Source organism: Nothobranchius furzeri, chromosome 15 (assembly GCF_043380555.1).
Source record: "Nothobranchius furzeri strain GRZ-AD chromosome 15, NfurGRZ-RIMD1, whole genome shotgun sequence".
NCBI classification, from domain to species: domain Eukaryota; kingdom Metazoa; phylum Chordata; class Actinopteri; order Cyprinodontiformes; family Nothobranchiidae; genus Nothobranchius; species Nothobranchius furzeri.
The window spans coordinates 26,173,411-26,192,538 of NC_091755.1; the positions used below are offsets into that span (position 1 = coordinate 26,173,411).

Here is a 19,128-nt window from a genome sequence, read left to right on the forward strand (position 1 = left end):
GGGAGAAAATAAAGAGAGAACATTATTTTTTTTCCAGTAAATTTTTTGTTTTAAATTATTTCTAAATATTATAAAAGCTCTTGGCAACAGCTACTAAATCGAAAGTTATATTTAGACTTCTGTAAATATTCAGTAAAAAATAGGCATAGATAGAATTTCAAAATAAAATCTACATTTTCTCAATTAAAAAATACCTAATTTTATAATCTCAAAAACATTTTTAGTGAGAAAACATTTATATTTTGTACAATTATTATAAATTTCATTTCTTTTTGTTTTAATTTAACAAAATTTGCATCACATGTCATATTAGTTCATCACTGTCTTTGATTACCAGAAAATGCTGTGGTAAAATTTCACACGTTTGTTTTTGGAGGAAAAATCACAAGTGAAAAATCTGGCCTGTCAATGTGTAACACACATGCTCTAATCACACACACGAATGCACGCACACTCACACACACAGTCTCAGACAGGTCAATGGACACGACATGTGATTGCTTGCATTTGAGAGACTTAGTCACATGATCCTGGCAGGATTTATCTGTGATGACATGCCAGACAAGCTGTGATTTATCCTATTTTACAAATGTTCTTACTCCAGAAGAATGAGGTAAGATGTAGTCAAAACATCAAGAATCAAGGGTGTGTCTGTGTACACGAGCCTGTGCAAAGCTTTTCCTTGAGGATTAGCCTGAGGCATGAAACAGCAGACTTGCAAACAGGTAGAGAAGGGGCTGGTTGTGCTGCAGACCCTCTAACTTGATTATTGTAGAGGTTTAGACTGAACCTAGAGCTGAAACTACAGTTTACAGAAACTTTATGACATCCCAACTTATCTTTATGGTTCTGGTTTACTGCTTTGGACTCTTGATTAGCTGCTGCAGGAAACCTTTATCCTCATAATGAAACCGCAACTGCAAATCTGCACTGACAGAACACTGTCGAGAAGCAACCCTACTGCTCTGAGAGTGTAACACTAATCAGCTGAAAGTGTCTAATGCACTAACATCTCTTATTTCTAACCAGAACCAACATTTGGTGTTCAACTTTCACTACCTTTTCAAGGAATCCCAGTTTTTTGTTTCCCATCAAATCCCTTCTGCAAACTTGGATGTCCGTTGACTTAATGCAGCCATCAATTTCACTTAGACAGAATTGCAGAAGCAATTTATCTGCATTAGGATCATACTGATTTGTCCCGGAGACGAAGAGGTCTGAGGAGTAGACGGGGGTGACGGGTGGAGGTGAGACAGGCCCCAGAGAGAACGACGTCAGCATAGTTAAAGAGTGACCAATGATAAAATGAAAGGGAGAGAGAGAAGGTAGAGATTTGCTGTAGCTTGGGGGTGGGGATGTTTACGTGAGTGTGAGTGGTCATTCAGATGACGTTTAGATAGCTTTTCATGGGTTATGTCAGCCTGATCTGTCTGCCTCTGCATTCCTCTGGTTAGTTCCTCTCCTGTCCAGTTAGCATTAACAGTCTGTGAGGACTTAATTTAATTAAAGGATTATTTTTAAAAGAGAATAATTAAAAATTTTATGTATGTGATCTGAAACAAAAGCTAGTTTATTGTGTACGGTTGCACCCAATTAACACATTTACTTTATTTCTCCTAAAAAATATGACCTCAAATTATTGTGTCAACAGGATCCTATAGGATTGCTCTGTTCTGAGTCAACCCCGAATACTGCTCAGGTGCCCTTCTAACAGTGGTTAGGCGAGTGGTTTTAAGTGAGTTCCACAAAAATGTGGTGATTTATAGCTTCTGAAAGCCTGAGACGGCAGTGCAGATAACTAGATGAGGGTTCCAGATGTGGTGTGCTCTGTTGGCATGTGATTCCCTCGGACGGGAAAGATAAAAGCGGAGCAGATCCAGGCGGCCGCGTCCTCTTCACCCTGTGCACAGTACTTCACAGCAGGGATCATCAGATCTTCCCGTATCAGTCTTGTCTATTAAGTCTTCCATGCTTTTGTTGCCTCGTGCAGTTCCAGAATACAGCGGTGTGCAGGAAGGCTCTTTTCCTGTTTCTGTGCAAAAATCAGATTACAAATCAGTTTTTTTTAATATGTTGTGTTTTTCATCTACGTCACCCGCTATGAGTTCCTCCTAAGCAGCCAATTGTTTCTTTTTGATCTTTTTCAAGTGGGGATCCAAAACCTGACTATTGGGAGGTCAAATAGGTTTTTGCAGATTAATTGGATCATCTTGGCCAAGAGAGGATTATCAAAGCTGCATGATCTTCATTCTGCTGTGCACATGTAGATGCAGCACTGACATGCAGAAGGCAACGGCTTTAAAGTAACATTTCCTGCAGCTTTCAACTAGTATGGAGAACTAGATGGGCTGTGGCCCCTGTGAGTACATCTAGCTGCCTTGTATTAAAAGCTTGTTTGTTGTCGTCAGAGACCCTTCTCGGTATTTGAGATGTTTGCTTTGAGTAGGTGTTACAGGGTAGGATGAAAAACAAGTTGTAAGTGCAGGGTGGGTTCATTCATTTTCCCTGCAATGTTTAACTGGAAGCAGTGTGAGTGAACAAGGTCAATAAACTTTGAATATGAAGCTGTCAAAACAGTTACAGGACACTGAAGCTGCTGCATTGCACAACTGTCTCTCAGCCTTTAGTAAAGTGCTTGATTCCAGCTGGATCTCTGTAAAAAAAGAGAGTAGGACTTCAATCTGATAATAAAACAAGAATTTCACTATGCCTCGTTACTTCTTGAGGAGTTTTTTTGTTTGTAAAATTCACGAAGCAAACTATAAGTTCGTCCTCCTCTGTCTTCTTATGTTTCCTGCTCACAATGTAACGTGAAGTCCCATTTGCTGTTTTTATTTTGAAACTTGCTGTTTGGTGAACCGCGTGGACACTTTGTGAAATGGGCCCAGATGTGGTTGTGCTCTGGAACCGTTAGCTGGGTGGTAGGATGCCCTGAAATGCTTAGTGACAGACTTAGAGTGTTTTCTGTCTGTAGTTTTATACCCAACTCACGCAAACACAGAGGAGTGGGATCACTTTGATAGTGTGTGTGTGTGTGTGTGTGTGTGTGTGTGTGTGTGTGTGTGTGTGTGTGTGTGTGTGTGTGTGTGTGTGTGTGTGTGTGTGTGTGTGTGTGTGTGTGTGTGTGTGTGTGTGTGTGTGCTGTTGTCCTTTAAGGGACAGGCAGGGGGCAGCTGTTAAAACAACTCCCGTCTTCTATTAAAGTCTCCGTTTGTGATTCTCTTTGAGAAAAGTTGAGTTTCATTGTGAGAGGTGTTGCAACAGCGTCCCATTGACTCCTAATTTAATTAACTCTTTTATTTAAATTCACAAAAAAAAAACACATTTTAATGATTATTTCATGATTATAATCAGTTTTTCATGCAGGCTGAACATGAAAATAGTCTCCTACACCTATCTCCTGCATTAGCTTCTGATAGAAAAAAAACAGTGAAACTGTAGGATTTGAAAAGCCTGACAGATCTACATCACACTGCCGTTTAACATTCATGGACTCACCCATCTTGACTCACGACAGGAAAGCCTGATTTTTTTTAGGAGATAAAACATCAATGTTGCAAAGTAAGCCAAGTCAGTGGTAGAGTAGCGTTTCTGTTAGCCAATCAGAGATGAGGTTTCAAGAAGACTCCAAATCCTGCTGTTTAAATCTCTCCTCTGATCTGGCTATCTCCATCCTGAAACAGGCGCACCAGGGCTTTTTGTACCCAGAGTACAACTTACAAGGCATTCATTCCTACTAGAGACTGCTGCAAATGTTTTGATTAAATGAGTGAACCACACGTTTAATGTTCTTTAATCGGCTAAATGAATGTGTTGATTTTCATTCATCCATGACATGACAATCCTGAGTAATGAAGTGGAAAAAGGCAGCTGGAATTGTGTTGTTGCTTGAAGACATTTCAGGCTTTTGGGTTGACGTTCAGGGTTTTATTGTCTTTGTAGAACAATATGCATGATTTAGAGGCATTTACATTACGTAAGTCTCCTGCGCTGCTCCATCTGTTGTGCAGCTGCTGTTTTGTGGCTAACCTCTCTACATGAAAGACGTATAAAGGAGAGAACTGGACTCTTATAATGGAACAACATCAGTTCAGATGTGTGAATGACAGCCAAGTCAAAGAAGAGGAAGTTTTTACTTCAGTAGAAAAGAACATCAAATCTTGGGCTACACATTGAGGGAGATGGAAGCATTAGAACAGAGGTGGACAGGAAATCAGGAAATTAGATCAGTGAACAAGATCGGCATCTTCATCAAATTATAAAAGAATTGTTGGATTGCAAACAGCTTTAAAGTCTTTACTGAGATAAAACAAAGTTTCTTTAAATCATCATCATCAGGGCATCTTGTGTTGTGTTTTCTTTCAGTCATCCTTCTTTTGTTTGATGTCTAAAGTTCGGTTTTGTCTGTGAAATAACACAAAGTTATACGTGACTTTATTTGGGTGAAGCATATGTAACTCTTGCGATTAGCCCCTCTGGAATATAAAAAGTTACTTTACGCTTTGTGTTAGAAGTATTTTTTTGTATTTCCAGAAGGTGAGTCATGCATGCCACATGTAAAAATCATTCAGAGGAAAATAAAAAGACTCTTCATGGAATTCTTCTCAGTGCTCCATTCCAAATCCATGAGCTGGTTTATAATGTGCAGAGCTTCACTTTCCTCTTTTAGCTGTGACTTTATACTTTTCATTTCCTCGTTTGTCGGCATCAAACACATGTTGGGGTAAAAGTTAGGGGTCACCTAAAAAGTTGTAAAAGTATTGTAAAAATAGTCAATATTCCTGAGGTTTTGCCTTAATCCTGTTATTTGCCTCAGAGTCATAGCTGGGCTCACAAGATATTCTATTTTTTTAAAGCTTCTGTTGTGTTCTTTCCTCTCCTCTCCTCTCGCCTCGCATCGCTTCCTTTACATCCATCAGATGTGGAGCAGATGGCCATAGACTGGCTGACTGGAAACTTTTACTTTGTGGATGACGTGGACGATCGGGTGTTTGTTTGCAACAAGAACGGCCAGACTTGTGTGACTCTGCTGGACCAGGACCTGTACAACCCTAAAGGCATCGCCTTGGACCCGGTCATGGGGTTTGTATTATGTCTCAGCCCTCTTGACCTGGTGTTGTCCCAAATGCTGGTTAAGCACTGCTTGAGGGGAAAATGCTGTCTTATGGTTGGACAAGATGCTGACCAAGCAGACAAGCAAAAATCCGACCCTTCCTGCAGACAGAAGCCTAGACAGGTCCTTATGCACTACATAAACCCTTAAAGATGCCACGTGCTGTAGTTCTCTTTTAGAGGAACCAGTTCTCTTTTTAGCCTCCTAAAAAACAATTGAAATGAACAGATGCATAAGATGAAGGTGAACTGATACTGGAGGCCAAAGCACAGTAATCCAGATTCTAAAAATCACATAATTTCTTCCACTTTAATTAAATTTCCATTTTTGTCTCCTCGTCTTAACCTTGATCTCTCCCTCTTGCTTATCTGCATCAGTAAACTGTTCTTCACGGACTACGGGTCAACCCCAAGGGTAGAGCGCTGTGACATGGATGGACAGAACCGCACCAAGCTGGTGGACAGTAAGATCGTCTTCCCCCACGGCATCACCCTAGACCTGGTGAACCGACTGGTGTACTGGGCCGATGCCTACCTGGACTACATAGAAGTGGTCGACTATGAGGGCAAAAACCGACACACCATCATGCAGGGTCTGCAGGTGAGGCCAGAAAATGAATCTAAGCTCATAAAAAGAATATTCGTCTAACATATGTTACCATAATGTAATAGATCATCATCTCTAAAAGCCATCCTCGTCCCCACTCGTCCCTTGTGTACCTGTTTGTATTTCCAGGGAAATGTATTTTTATCATCTTGATTGATATTACTTAAAGGGTGTGTAATTCTCAAGGCCGGTGCCTCTCTAAACTGATAGTCTAGCACTTGGTGATGCTTAGCTCCGGTTTTACTAATGTAATGACCTTAATGAAATCAGGGCTGTAGTGGGTCGATGTTTGTGTGTTAAAGGTGGAGGGAAGTAATGTGATCCCCAAGCATGCATCATTCTGACAGTAGGGGAGAGCAGCTAAAGTAAAACATCCCATCTGCTGGACAGCAGATGGGGAGTGCACCCATTATGGTATGCTGTGCCAAGTTTACTTAAACAATCTTTTATCTCTCTGTGTGCTTGTTTGTTTCTGAGATACTGGTAGATGGGAGTTTTGAACTACTGTGTTTTCTTTACTGATGAGTTATTTGTTTGAAACGTTACATCTTGCAGGATAAGTTGTGTACTCATCTAGATAAAACGGAGAACACAAGTAATATCTCGCAAGCCATTAGTCATGAGCTGTTTCACTTTATGCTCTCACTGTCCTTTGATGTTTCTGCATTTCTGTCTTCAATGCCTTCCAGATTGAGCACCTGTATGGGCTGACTGTGTTTGAGAACTATCTATATGCCACAAACTCAGATGAAGGCAATCTCAACCCAAAGACCAGTGTGATTCGAGTGAACCGCTTCAACAGCTCCGACTTCCAAGTGGTCACCCGTTTGGATCGAGGAGCCGCGCTGCACGTCTACCACCAGAGACGCCAACCTCAAGGTGTGTGATGTCATTCGTAGCTTCGCCGTTGGCGAACTGTCTGATCCTCGTCTTGTCTTTTAACACAGACTATTTATGTTTTTATTTAAAACAATAACTGCAGTTTATGTGGACTGTGTTTTCAGTGCGCAGTCCTGCGTGCGCTCTGGATCAGTTTGGAAAAGCTGGAGGTTGCTCCGACATTTGCCTGCTAAGCAATAACCACAAGACTCGAACCTGCCGTTGCCGCTCCGGATTCAGTCTCGGCAGTGATGGGAAGTCCTGCAAGAGTAAGTAGGAGAGCTGATGGGAAGAACGAGAAGGCCGATTTGATAGAAATCACTGAGAGATGTAAGGGTCTCTAATAAAAGAACTTCCATCTTTGCAGAGCCGGATCACGAGTTGTTCCTAGTGTACGGAAAGGGTCGCCCTGGAATCATCAGGGGGATGGACATGAATGCCAAGGTGCCTGATGAGTACATGATTCCTATTGAGAACCTGATGAACCCCAGAGCTCTGGATTTCCATGCTGCCAGTGAGTTCATCTACTTTGCCGATGCCACCAGCTACATCATTGGTCGGCAGAAGATCGACGGCACAGAGAGAGACATCATTCTAAAGGAGGGTAAGTAGGCTTTTCAGGGGACTCAGGAAGTAATTTCTACTGTCTGACTTTAAATTCAGGCCCTCAGAGAATTTACTAAGGGAAAAAAATAGTTTAGGTTTTTCTTCTTTTGATATTCGTTCTGGATTGGCCCACTAATAGCTCCATTTTCACTTTGGCCCATTTTTCCTTATCTCAGGCATTCACACAGTGGAGGGGATAGCAGTAGATTGGATGGGAGGTAATCTGTACTGGACAGATGATGGACCTAAGAAGAGTATTAGTGTCGCCAGGCTGGAGAAAGCTTCACAGACTCGCAAGACTCTCATTGAGGGGAAGATGAGCCACCCTCGTGCCATTGTTGTGGATCCACAGCATGGGTAGGACACTTCTCAGAGAAGCAGCGTTCACTAGTGGGAGAAGATAGTCTGAAAAGTTTCTGATTTGTAGCTATGTGGGAAACATTCACTAAAGATGTTTGATGAACTTGAATACTCATTATCTTTGTGTCGGCGTGTGGGAGGTGCTTTGTTTGTGTTGTCGTGGGATGGTCCATCAAAGATTATCACTGATCAAAGCTATCCTAGCTAGAGATATTTGCAGTTCCTGCTGGAATGTCTTATCATTTTATTTTTAGGTGGATGTACTGGACTGACTGGGAGGAAGATCCCACAGAGAGCAACAGAGGAAAGATCAAGAAAGCTTGGATGGATGGTTCGCATCATCAAGTGTTTTTGACCAGCAAGACGGTGTTGTGGCCCAATGGCCTGAGCTTGGATATTCCTCAGGGTATCCTGTACTGGGTGGATGCTTATTACGACCGCATCGAGCTGGTTTACCTCAACACCACAGAGCGAAAGGTTGGGGCTTTCTGATAATATTCTGCATCACTAATGGGTCTTCTTTCAAAGATATACTATGCAACATTTTCATATTTTTAAATCATTTTCTTGAGCCAGAATGTGCTAAAATGATCCTTTACAGGGTTAATGAAATGCCACTCAGACCCCCAATGCTCTCTCTGGCCAAAACGTCGCACTTGCAACTTCAGAATGCCAGTCCGGTCCCTGTTGGACTTAGTAAAATTGGAGCTGACATTTAGTGATGAATCACTCATGTAGACACTAATGAAGGCTGAGGAGACATTTCTGCTTTTAAAAAGAAATAAGTTCACTAACAGACACTAGAGAGTGCTAAAAGCTTTGTAAAACTGCAAAGTACCCCTTTAAAAATGTGATGTCTCTTTTGTTCATGACCAAAGAACAAGATGCAGCTCATTTGTTGGCTACATTTTTATGATGTGAACCGTTCTCTTGTTTTCTGATTTAACAGGTTGTGTATGAAGGCCAGACGCTTAACCACGCATTTGGCTTGTGCCATTACAAACAATTTCTGTTCTGGAATGAGTACCGTGGTGGCAGCATCTACAAACTAGACCAGGTCACCAAGACCGTCACTTTACTCCGCAATGAGCGGCCCCCTATATTTGAGATCAGAGTGTATGATGCGCATCAGCAGCAAGGTACCTGACCTTTTTGTTTCTTTTTCTGACTCTTTTTTTGGAACCATAAGTATGATAAATTGACAGTTATCTACATCTTTTCTGTGCAGGCACTAATGCGTGCCGAGTAAACAACGGTGGCTGCAGCAGCCTGTGCCTGGCGATCCCTAACGGCAGGTCATGTGGCTGTGCGGATGAACAGATCCTTGATGTTGATAATGTCACCTGCAAAGGTACTTAGCTGCCTTACTGGGAGCCCAGATCCGCTTGAGGTCATTGTGAACGGAAAATTCATTACTCTGCAGGAGCCGAGTAGAAAAATTCCTGGCTGTACTTTCAATTTGCAAATTATACTTTCTGTTCCAAATACTTTCTTAGCTGCAGTTCACGACAAATGCCATCTCAGTGCATCAAAGAAAACTATTTGAAGTGAAATGGATATACTTTCCTCTAACACGTTCTTCACATTTGTAAATATTGTTCATTTTTAGGGTGAATGCTTGAATAAATAGTTTTTACGGCAGAAAGGATTTTCTTTAAAGTACATAAACCTGACTTCATCATGATGACTTTAATTAGTTTGATTCCTCATGCTGGTTTTATTGGAACTAGCTGTAAACTGACATCATGTGTTTCTAACCTAAATGGGGGGATTAAGGTGAATATATCTGAGATGCAGTTTGATTTTTTTCTTAGTTTAAGAGGCATCAAAAAGCTTTGTCTTGTTTCTATTGTTCAGTTCAAGTTGCAGCTATTTATCTGTTTCTACTCCCACCCTGATCTCATCTCCAGCCAACCCCTCCTACGTGCCCCCGCCGCAGTGCCAGCCTGGGGAGTTCGCCTGCAAGAACAACCGCTGCATCCAAGAGCGCTGGAAATGCGATGGGGACAATGACTGTCTGGACAACAGCGACGAGGCCCCCGACCTTTGCCGTGAGTGTGCTGCGTCATTGTCATGGATACATAGCAACACACAGGAAAAACAAAATTATACTTGAAGGTCTTAGCTAACACAAGCTGACAGATCACACACAAAAGTTTCCAACATTTGTTTCCATACTGTGTGATGTGACCAACTCTGCTCTCATTAGCTGTTTCCCAGGAACACACACACACACATATTGATCTTTTTTTTCTCCCCTTTCATTGTACGTGCAATTTTTAAAGGGCTTGTATTGAAAACTGTAATATTTTTGTTTCTTTCTGCAGACCAGCACACCTGCCCAGCTGACCGATTCAAATGCAAGAACAACCGCTGCATCCCCCTGAGATGGCTCTGCGATGGGGACAATGACTGTGGCAATGACGAGGATGAATCCAACACCACCTGCTCTGGTAATGGATACAGCTTAAACACATGTGCCATTCTGAGAGCATTTAAGTCGTTATATTGTTTTTAATGCTGTGCAAGGCTTTAGAGTGCTTATTTTGTCCCAGTGGGGTTTGAGTTGAATGTTATAGCAAACATCTGGATTAGACTTTCTGTTTTCACTTCCAGCTCGTACCTGCCCACCGAACCAGTACCCATGTGCCAGTGGGCGCTGCATCCCCATCTCCTGGACATGTGACCTGGACGATGACTGTGGAGATCGCTCAGATGAACCAGACTCCTGTGGTGAGTGTTTGCTGTACTTTTTTACCTTTAAGAGGTATGTAGGTTTTTCTTAATGAACATAATATGTGTCTTCTTTTCCCAGCCTACCCAACCTGCTTCCCGTTAACCCAGTTTACCTGTGCTAATGGCCGCTGCATCAATATCAACTGGCGCTGTGACAACGGTGGGTATCCTTTCCCATAAGCTTCTATAAAGGTTGTAAAACAATCCAATAAACATGATAAAATCACTTGTGTTCAGACAATGACTGTGGGGATAACAGCGATGAAGCCGGCTGCAGCCATTCCTGCTCTAGTGTCCAGTTTAAGTGCAACAGTGGGCGCTGCATCCCAGAATACTGGACCTGCGATGGCGACAACGACTGTGGAGACTTTAGCGACGAGACTCATGCCAACTGTACCAACCGAGGTAAGGAAGGCCTTTTTTCATGGCGTTGTCTCCTTTGTCTTAGTGTTTGCTGATAAATGTTTGTAGTTTACCTGATTAAAGGTCCAATCCCATCATGTTGCATTTCTCTCTGTTTACACGTTGTTGTTGTTGTTGTTGTTGTTACAGTTGTAGAGGTTTCCATCCTATCTCAACAATCAGGGGTCTCATTCATCAAACATTGCGTAGAGTCCTTACTAAAACCGTACTTAAGCTCAGCAAAAAAAATGTACTTACGCCAAGTAGGTTTGTGATCTATCAAACATGGAGTACGCGCAGCTGCACGCAATCTCCGCTTCATAAATCGGAGACTAACGAGAATGTTTCACAGCTGCTTTTTAGTTACATCCCGCCCTCACCACGCCCACTTACTGCCATAAATAGTCAGTGCAAAGTGCCTTGTGGATCTCATGCTTATACGTAAGCCGGCTGTTGCAGCGCTCCGCCAATGACATGACGACCGTAGATCAAGGCAGATCAAGGAGGCGCAATTTCACAGAAGCAGAAATTGAGGCACTTGTGGGTGAGGTGGAGAAATGAAAGGAAGTGCTTTTGCAAAACAAATAAGAGAAAATCCACGGAGCGGCACAGCGTTGCTGAAGCCGTCAATGTTGTGAATTCTTCAGAGAGATCTGTGGCGGATATTTAAAAAAAATGGTCAAATCGGGATTCAATCCCCAGACTCTCAGGTGAAAGTCACACACGCTAGCCAGTCATCCATACGAAGATCTCTCCTGTTCAACTAGCCAGGGCGCATCATCAATTGGGTCACAGTGACAGGACACACACATGGTCACAGACGCATGACATTCTGTCTCAATCTGTCCCCTGCTGATATTCTACATTCCGTATTCTGCGCTTCAGGCTGTGTGTGAGTGTGTGTGAGTGGGGGGTGGGGGTGGGGGGGTGGGGGTCATTTTGTTTTATTGAGATCCTCATTAGCTTCTGCCTAAGTGCAGATGCTAGTCTTCCTGGGGTCTCATACATTTTCATGCAATTGTTTACATGAGATAATACCCTATACACACACACACACACACACACACACACACACACACACACATTCACGCACACACATCCATAATTCATATAATACCAGTAGCTCAAAATGAAATCACATATCTAGAACAAAATTACATATATAAACTAATATCGGGAAAGGAGTTAATCACACCAATAAAGATTGAAAATAAAATATAACAGAATGGTGACATCATGTCCATTGTTTCGTATCATTCATCGATACCAGTTCATCGATATCCAGTATTCGACCTCAAACAGATTCTCAATCCTTCGTTGCAGAGTTCATAGTCACTATACAATTAAGTGTGTAAACAAAACAATTTTCAGTTTCTTCTGAAAAGAAATGTTATTACTTTCAAAAATTAAAAATCTAGGTAATGCATTCCATGCAAGCATAGCTTTATAGTGAAAAGATTGTTGAATTTGATTTGTTCTACTGCGTGGTAAAACACATTTCATCTAATTTATCTGTTGTGTGTTATAAGTATGATTATCTGAAAAAACAATAATTTGCTATGTATAATTTTTGGTGTTTTTGTAGTTATTATTTTCCTCACAGCTGTTACCAAGAAATACTTCAATCTACTCTTCACATCAAGCCAAGCAAGTTTTTCATGCATAGTTCCCACATTCGTTCTGTAAGGGCAGCCTAAAACAATACGGGCAGCTTTATTTTGTGCTACTTGTAGCTTATGCAAATTATTTTCACTTGTACTGGACCAAATAATAGATGCTTGATCTACACAAAAAAGCACTAATGATTGAACAAGTAAATATTATGGTATAAATTTGCAACAAAATTTAATTATGCCCATACCTCTCCCCATTTTGCGTAAAACATAATTAATCTGGCTTGTCCATGATAATTTACAATCAACTATTAATCCCAGTAATTTTACTTCTTCTAGTTGTTCCATTACGTTGTTACTCAGGGTTAAATGTAACTTTTGCATCGTCTGTAAAGTATGTTTGGAGCCAACTACCATGCATTTAGTTTTTCCTGCATTAATCACTAATTTGTTAGCAGTTATCCACTGCTCGACTGTTCTTAACTCTTTAATATTTCATTCAATGCACTCTCCGTATGTGCTGAAGCTAAAACAGTAATGTCATCTGCATATACTGCTGTAGTCGCATGTTGCAGCACCCAAGGAAAATCATTCAAAAAATTAGAAAACAAAAGAGGTCCCAAACAACTTCCCTGTGGAACACCACATTCCATCAGACCCTTTTCAGAAAAACTGCCATTGAAATAAAATTGACATTCTCTGTCAGTAAGATAACTTTTAGTCCATTTAAGAGCAGATGTATGAAATCATAGTGTTTAAGTTTTTGTAATAAAATATCATGATCTAAAACATCAAAAGCCGCACTTAAATCAAGAAATATAAAACCAATTAGCTTATTACTATCAATATTCTCTAAGCAATAATCAGTTATTTGAATAAGTGCAGTAGTGCTTGAGTGATTTGTTTTGTAAGCATGTTGATATTTTGTGTTTAATGCATTTACCTCAAAATAATCTTGAATTTGGTCATATGCAATTTTTTCCATGATTTTACTTAAAGCTGGTAGCAAACTTATTGGTCGACTGTTTTGACCAGACAGTGGTTCTCTATTGTTCTTAATTAAAGGTATTATTTTTGCTGTTTTCCATTGAGATGGGAAAATACCTTGTTTAAAACTTCCATTCATTATATGAACAATAGGACATGAAATAAAATCTACTACTAACTTTAACCATTTTATATCAATATTATCTATGCCAGATGGTTTATTTTTACTTTTTAATATTATCTCCTTAACCTTGTCTTCAGTCACTTTATCAAATTGAAATTGGCAGTTTTTATTTAACATTATTTTTTGTTTAATTAGTTGATAGGAAATATTTTTGGTTTGACTATTTTCCATAGAATCTCGCAACAATTTAATTTTATTAGTTAAAAACTGGTTTAAATAATTAGCAATTTCTGTTGGTTTAGTGAGATAAGTTCCCCCTACATCCAAAAAAGTTGGAGCTGACCTATTTTGCCTACCCATCATTTCATTCAATGTACCCCATAATCTTGCACTATCCGATTTTGCATCAGTTAGTCTTTTTTGATAATACAACCGTTTTTTATGATTATTTAATTTAATTACAAAGTTTCGTAAACTACGATACTCTTTCCATTTATCTGGACTATTAGTTTTTACTGCTTCATTTTGAAGTTTATCCCTCTGCCTCATATATTCTTTTAAATCTTCATCCAGCCATGGAGCAGATACCCTTCTCACAGCACGTTTCCTTATAGGAACATGTCTGTCTAACACCTTTGTGAACAATTCATTGAAAATTGCTACTGTTTGTCATGGATCTTCTTCACTTAAAACCTGTGTCCAACTTATTTTCCTCACATCTTCTATGAAGTCATCTTCATTGAAATATTTAAACATCCGTCTGCACACAAATAATTGGCCTTTTTTAGGCATCTTTGTTTTCCTTGTTACCGCAATTAAATTATGGTCGCTACAGCCCACTGGAATCGAAACTGCTTTAGAACATAAATTTGCCATATTGGTAAAAATTAAGTCAATCAAAGTTGCGGAAAATTTGCCATTACTTTTTATCGGAGTTCTAGTATCAGCCTGCACGAGTTGTGATAAATTACAAATATTGGTAAATGAAAACAATTTATTCCTCAATGGACAATTTCCTGATTTCCAGTCTATATTAAAGTCACCCAGGAAAAAAATTTCTTCTCTCAGATCACATGCCTTATCCAACATACCTCCTATCTGATCCAAGTGGTATATAGGAGCATTTGGTGGTCTGTAACAACATCCAATAATGATAGCTTTTAAATGAGGAATCTGCAATTCTAACCATAGTGTCTCAACTTCAGTTACCATGAAATCTGTTCTTACTCTAACTGGAATATGATTTTGAACATAACAGCCACACCTCCACCATACAAATTCCTATCTAGTCTATGTAAATATTATAGCCCCTAACCTCTACTACTTCATTATTAATTGTGTCATCTAAATGTGTTTCTGGTATTGCTAACACATGTAAATTATAACTTTGCAAAATTTCTTGAATATCCGCCACCTTATTTCTCAAACCGCACACATTCAAATGAACTATTTTAAACCCCTTTTCCCGCAACCAAACATGATCTGTCATCCAAAATCTAGAATAAATTCCTGCCTGCAAAAATCATACTGAGCTTCCTGTGACATTTTTATAATTTTACCAAACACATTCATACTGTGGGGTCTTGTTCTGTGTGAAAATGAAGCAGTACAAGTGACAATGCTGCAGGATTTCATATTTGTATCCTTCTCAGCAGCAGCACTGCAGGTGCTCTCCATGTCCAAAATGTGCGTAAGCCAGGTCCTTAGTCAACTTAAAGTTGCGCACATTTTTCCACTAAGTTTTCCTTTATAAATCCCAAAGTTTGCGTGGAAAGTTGCTTTCGCAGTTTTCCGACCCCGTTTTGTGCGTAAGCAAGCTTGATAAATGAGGCCCCTGGTCTTTACAGCTTCCTGCCTGCTGCCCATCTTCCACTTAACATCTGCTGCAATCCTCTGTTTTTGTTCTGTTCAGGGTGTGATAATGTTTTGGTGGTAAAAAAAACAATTCAATCCTTTCATGGGAGCCTGCAAAAGTCACAGATGTTGTGAGATGACTGGTATGTTTACAGCTGGTGGCTGTTGTTTAGCTGCTGTGCCTTTTCCAGTTTAACAGACTGAGAAAGCGACATAAAGAAACTAGTTGCACAATTCTTTCAGCTGCCTCTGCACTGAAACAGTGTTGTGGTGCTCTACGTATGGTTTCTTTCATCCATGCAGAAATGAGGCTTGCTGCTGTCAGGTCCCAGCATGCAAAACATGGGGCTCAGCACGACCTGCTGGTCTAATGTGCAATCTGCGATCTGCTGTGTCTGTCTGACTTTGTGTGTTCCTGTAATATCTGCACAATTTCTACGTTGACGGGTCATAATCTCCATAATTTCTGCAGGAACTGTGATGATTTTTGTTCTGTAAGAAAGGGATTTCTCTAGAAAACTTCCACAGAGGTGTTTCTAATCTGTTTCTAACATGAATCGGATTAGCTCAGAGTCAGGTCACATACATAAAAAGTGATGAATAATTTAAATGGTTTTGTTTTCTCCTTGATCTTTGGTTTATATAAAATTGCCGTTATATTTCATTGCTACTTTTATGCTGGATGATGCATTCACTCCATTTTTATTTTTCTCTCCAGTAACCCGTCCTCCCGGCGGCTGCCACGTAGATGAGTTTCAGTGTCGGATGGATGGTCTGTGTATTCCTAATCGCTGGCGCTGTGATGGCGACACAGACTGTATGGACCTCAGTGACGAGAACAGTTGTGAGGGTGTCACCCACACCTGTGACCCAGCAGTCAAATTCAGCTGCAGAGACTCTGGTAAAGTTTCTTTCTGCTAGAGTGCAGAGATCAGGAGTGATACTCTCTTAATTTGGCCTGATTGATTTGTAATGTGTGCACACAGAAAAACTTCACTTATGAACATATGTGCAGTAAAGAGCACCCTTACATTGACCTGAATGCATTAATGATGTCTGAAGCTGAGAATGAACTTTTTTTGGCCTTGTCAGCTCGCTGTATCAGCAAGGCCTGGGTGTGTGATGGCGACAGCGACTGTGAAGACAACTCAGATGAGGACAACTGTGAGACGTTGGTGTGCAAGTTGTCCCATCACATGTGCGCTACTAACGACTCCATCTGCTTGCCTGCCGAGAAGCTGTGTGACGGCACCGACGATTGTCCTGATGCCTCTGATGAGAAACTTTGTGGTAAACAAAAAAGCACAACATTTTCCCATTTGATAACTAAAAGCAGCACATGTAGGCAGTTCTTGGTGTAATTACAGCCCTGTTGCCTCTGTTTCCTGCAGACTTGTGTTCTGTGCAGAACGGTGGTTGCAGTCACAACTGCAGCATTATTCCTGGGGAGGGCTTCATTTGCTCCTGTCCCCTGGGCATGGAGCTGGGACCTGACAACAAGACCTGCCAGATCCAGAGCTTCTGTGCCAAACATCTTAAATGCAGTCAGAAATGCGAACAGGAGAAGTCCAGCGTCAAGTGTTCCTGCTACGAGGGTTGGGAGCTGGAGGCTGACATGGAAAGCTGCAAAAGCACTGGTAAAGAAAATGTCTTTAAAAAAATCATTGTTCAGATTTTGCCAAATAAAATTGGTTCTGTTCATCATTTTTTAACAGGTTGACATGTTTACTCTTAGGAAACTATAATGAGATTTATGAGACAATAAAGTCTTTTTCTTCAGATCCCTTCAAACCTTTCATCATCTTCTCCAATCGACATGAGATCAGGAGGATCGACCTTCACAAGGGAGAGTTCAGTGTGCTTGTTCCAGGTTTAAGGAACACCATAGCACTGGACTTCCACCTTAACCAGAGCACCCTTTACTGGACTGATGTTGTGGAGGACAAGATCTACCGGGGGAAACTGTCTGACAATGGAGGTAAAGCAACAAACAAACATTTAGCTCAAGTAAAATAAAATATGTTGTAATGGGTCAAATTTTTTATGTCTTTTTGAGATCCTTTGTATTTACTGAGCATTATCTGATAATTAGCCGAGTAAATATGAAGTAATTACCAAGAGCTAAATGTTTTCTGAAGAGTACATGAATACATGGTGAGCCCAGGTCTTCTTCCCTGCGCTGTAATTCAGGAGCGCACAGAAGGCTTTGTCCTTTCCCATTTGTCCCGGTACTCACAGTGTGTGACTGTTGCCAGAACACCGACGTTGTGTAGGAGGAATAAAACTCGGCTGTTTCATTTCCCAGCTCTTCAAGTCCAACATAAATACAAGTTTCATGAGCAAGGACGTGACAGCCAGCTCGTAGATTCGACGGTTTCAGTGTCTTCCAAGTATTCACAGGATACTGCCAACAGAGTAATGAAGATACACGGCATCCCCTTAAAGTGGCATGTCAATAGGTTGTTTACCGTCTAATTAGACTGGTCAGAATGGCTTGTTATCTCCTGTAGCCGAGATAATCAAACCACGTTTTGGTTCTACTCTTCATCTGAGAGCCAGCTGTTTCTGGAAACTGATAAAGACAAGAATGAGAGTTGACGTCTGCAGCTTGTTTTCTTAGGAGTGAGGTTAGGGAAGCGGTGCTTGTCAAAACCACATCAGTAGAGCTTGTTTTTTTTCTGATGACTTCCAGAGAAGTAACAGTTCAGGTCAGTTTAGTTTGGGTTTTCTTTTGTTTGCTTTATAAGGAACAAAAACACATCATCCTGTTTCTAAACTCGTGCTTTTCTGTTGGATCAGCCCTGACCAGTTTTGAGGTGGTGATTCAGTACGGCCTGGCTACTCCAGAGGGACTCGCTGTGGACTGGATTGCAGGAAACATTTACTGGGTGGAGAGCAATCTGGACCAGATTGAGGTGGCCAAACTGGACGGGACCATGAGAACCACCCTGCTGGCCGGGGAAGTGGAGCATCCCCGGGCAATCGCTCTAGACCCTCGTGACGGGTGAGAAGCATGGATGGAGGGATTCTAAAGTCATCATCGCATTAGGAAAATGGAAAATTACTGGAATTTTCCTAACCTTTTTCGATAAACGGGAGATATTCAGCATCCTGTATTTTCTATGAAACCTTTAACGCATCTGTGAAATCCTTCACTCTGGGAATTTTCTTTTGGCAGAATTTTGTTTTGGACCGACTGGGATGCTAGTCAGCCCAGGATAGAGGCAGCATCTATGAGCGGAGAAGGCAGACGTACCATCCACAGGGAGACGGGCAGTGGTGGCTGGCCCAATGGGCTCACTGTTGACTACATGGAGAGACGTATTGTTTGGATCGATGCCAGGTAGTGTTCACCTGAATGCATCCACTGCACCACATCCTCTTAGTACATCAGCCACACGCTTGGTTTGCTTCTCTTTTCTTGTCATTTAACATTTTACCAGTATCCAGACCTGTCTTTGTAAATATTACACAAGATCTATATCTCTGTTTTCATGCTTCTTAAGGTCTGATGCGATTTACTCTGCCAAGTATGATGGTTCTGGACTGATCGAGGTGCTACGAGGTCATGAGTATCTCTCCCACCCGTTTGCTGTCACCATGTATGGAGGAGAGGTCTACTGGACGGACTGGAGGACTAACACACTGGCCAAAGCCAACAAATGGACAGGACACAACGTCACTGTAGTCCAACGCACTAACACACAGCCGTTTGACCTGCAGGTCTATCACCCATCCAGGCAACCACAAGGTATGTTTCACACTAAATACAGACATTAATAGTGAAACCAATGACTATATATATATATATATATATATATATATATATATATATATATATATGAAGA

At 41.0% G+C, this 19,128-nt stretch overlaps 1 protein-coding gene across 2 annotated transcripts in view; it reads left to right on the forward strand.

The window, feature by feature from the left end:
• Positions 1–19,128, forward strand: part of lrp1ab (low density lipoprotein receptor-related protein 1Ab) — an 89,133-nt gene that overhangs the window by 40,125 nt on the left and 29,880 nt on the right. For both annotated transcript variants that reach the window (XM_015967901.3, XM_015967902.3), the window contains exons 7-27: positions 4,920–5,082; positions 5,491–5,713; positions 6,409–6,598; positions 6,724–6,867; positions 6,966–7,202; positions 7,381–7,561; positions 7,819–8,041; positions 8,514–8,703; positions 8,793–8,915; positions 9,475–9,615; positions 9,892–10,017; positions 10,181–10,297; positions 10,380–10,460; positions 10,538–10,705; positions 15,999–16,181; positions 16,373–16,570; positions 16,672–16,917; positions 17,061–17,258; positions 18,080–18,284; positions 18,459–18,623; positions 18,787–19,031. In XM_015967901.3, coding sequence (XP_015823387.3) covers positions 4,920–5,082; positions 5,491–5,713; positions 6,409–6,598; positions 6,724–6,867; positions 6,966–7,202; positions 7,381–7,561; positions 7,819–8,041; positions 8,514–8,703; positions 8,793–8,915; positions 9,475–9,615; positions 9,892–10,017; positions 10,181–10,297; positions 10,380–10,460; positions 10,538–10,705; positions 15,999–16,181; positions 16,373–16,570; positions 16,672–16,917; positions 17,061–17,258; positions 18,080–18,284; positions 18,459–18,623; positions 18,787–19,031 — 3,747 coding nt within the window. The remainder of the gene's footprint in view (positions 1–4,919; positions 5,083–5,490; positions 5,714–6,408; positions 6,599–6,723; positions 6,868–6,965; positions 7,203–7,380; positions 7,562–7,818; positions 8,042–8,513; positions 8,704–8,792; positions 8,916–9,474; positions 9,616–9,891; positions 10,018–10,180; positions 10,298–10,379; positions 10,461–10,537; positions 10,706–15,998; positions 16,182–16,372; positions 16,571–16,671; positions 16,918–17,060; positions 17,259–18,079; positions 18,285–18,458; positions 18,624–18,786; positions 19,032–19,128) is intronic.